Source organism: Mandrillus leucophaeus, unplaced genomic scaffold (genome assembly GCF_000951045.1).
Source record: "Mandrillus leucophaeus isolate KB7577 unplaced genomic scaffold, Mleu.le_1.0 Scaffold19, whole genome shotgun sequence".
NCBI lineage: Eukaryota > Metazoa > Chordata > Mammalia > Primates > Cercopithecidae > Mandrillus > Mandrillus leucophaeus.
In genome coordinates this window covers 633,771-635,092 of record NW_012101920.1, presented here as the reverse complement: position 1 = coordinate 635,092, position 1,322 = coordinate 633,771, and the positions used below count along the sequence as shown (strand labels likewise).

The following is a 1,322-nucleotide window of genomic DNA, read 5'->3' as shown; positions in this document are numbered from 1 at the left end:
GAGTGCAGTGGCGCGATTTCAGCTCACTGCAACTTCCGCCTCCCGGGTTCAAGCGATTCTCCTGCCTCAGCCTCCCGAGTAGCTGCAATTACAGGCACGTGCCACCACGCCCAGCTAATTTTTTTGTATTTTTAGTAGAGACAGGATTTCAACATGTTGGCCATGCTGGTCTCGAACTCCTGGCCTCAAGTGATCCGCCCACTTCATCCTCCCAAAGTGCTGGGATTACAGGCATTAGCCACCATGCCTAGCTTGAATGAGTATTTTCAATGGTACAGACAAGTCTTGCAAGCCAGAATTTAGCAGAGGAGGATCTGCCACTTTCCAGGGTATTCATAGGTGTGTAGCATCACCCCATCAAGTCTGGAAAGTGCTGGGTAAACATAGAGAAACAAGGGTCTTCACTGTACAGTCTCTCAGGGTGTCTCGAGATACTGTATGCGGTGACTCCTAAACTTACTTAACAGAGGACTTTCCTCTTGTTTCCACCTTCCCTGTAATTTTAAGGGCCTGTTTGCTGTGTGTGGGAAATATAGTTGCTTTTGAAAAATAGTGGATGCCTCCTGAAGTCTTGAATTGTGAAGTGATTTTGTTTTGACTCCCGAATGTGACTTCTGTTGAACAGGACCTTCTTCAGATTCGATCGTATGTGTACGCGGAAGAGCCAAATATTGACATTCACAACTTCGTGGGAACTTTTACCCGAGTAAGTGAGCTTACTTCACACAGGATCCTGTCACTGGGAGTGTGTAAGGGATGAAGACTGAGAAGTACTGATAGTTCTTTGTCAGGAGGTAGTTTTATGCCGGGTGGGGACGTAAAGAAGGCACCACCTTGAAAGCCAACGTATTGTTTCTCAGTAAGGTCGACACAACTAGAATTTTCTTCCGACCTTGGAACGGCTTGAATGACCCAACAACTTAGAGCCAAGCTTTGCTATAATTCACATGAGTGCTGACGTCTGAAAGCAGTTTTTCTTTCTCTGTCCTTCAGATGGATCTATGTCCTCTGTTTTTTTTTTTTGAGACGGAGTCTCGCTCTGTCGCCCAGGCTGGAGTGCAGTGGTGCGATCTCAGCTCACTGCAAGCTGCGTGTCCCAGGTTCACGCCATTCTCCTGCCTCAGCCTCCTGAGTAGCTAGGACTACAGGCACCTGCCACCATGCCCGGCTAGTTTTTTGCATTTTTAGTAGAGACAGGTTTTCACTGTTAGCCAGGATGGTCTCAATCTCCTGACCTCGTGATCTGCCCGCCTTGGCTTTCTAAAGTGCTGGGATTACAGGCATGAGCCACTGTGCCTGGCCTTTTTTTTTTTTTTTTTTTT

The 1,322-nt window shown here is 47.2% G+C and overlaps 1 protein-coding gene across 1 annotated transcript in view; it reads left to right on the top strand.

Moving 5' to 3' along the window:
- The window catches only part of ATP9A (ATPase, class II, type 9A), a 141,942-nt gene that overhangs the window by 48,241 nt on the left and 92,379 nt on the right, over nt 1-1,322 (top strand). Inside the window, exon 7 of the mRNA XM_011978174.1 lies at nt 626-710. Within this exon, the coding sequence (XP_011833564.1) occupies nt 626-710 (85 nt within the window). The remainder of the gene's footprint in view (nt 1-625; nt 711-1,322) is intronic.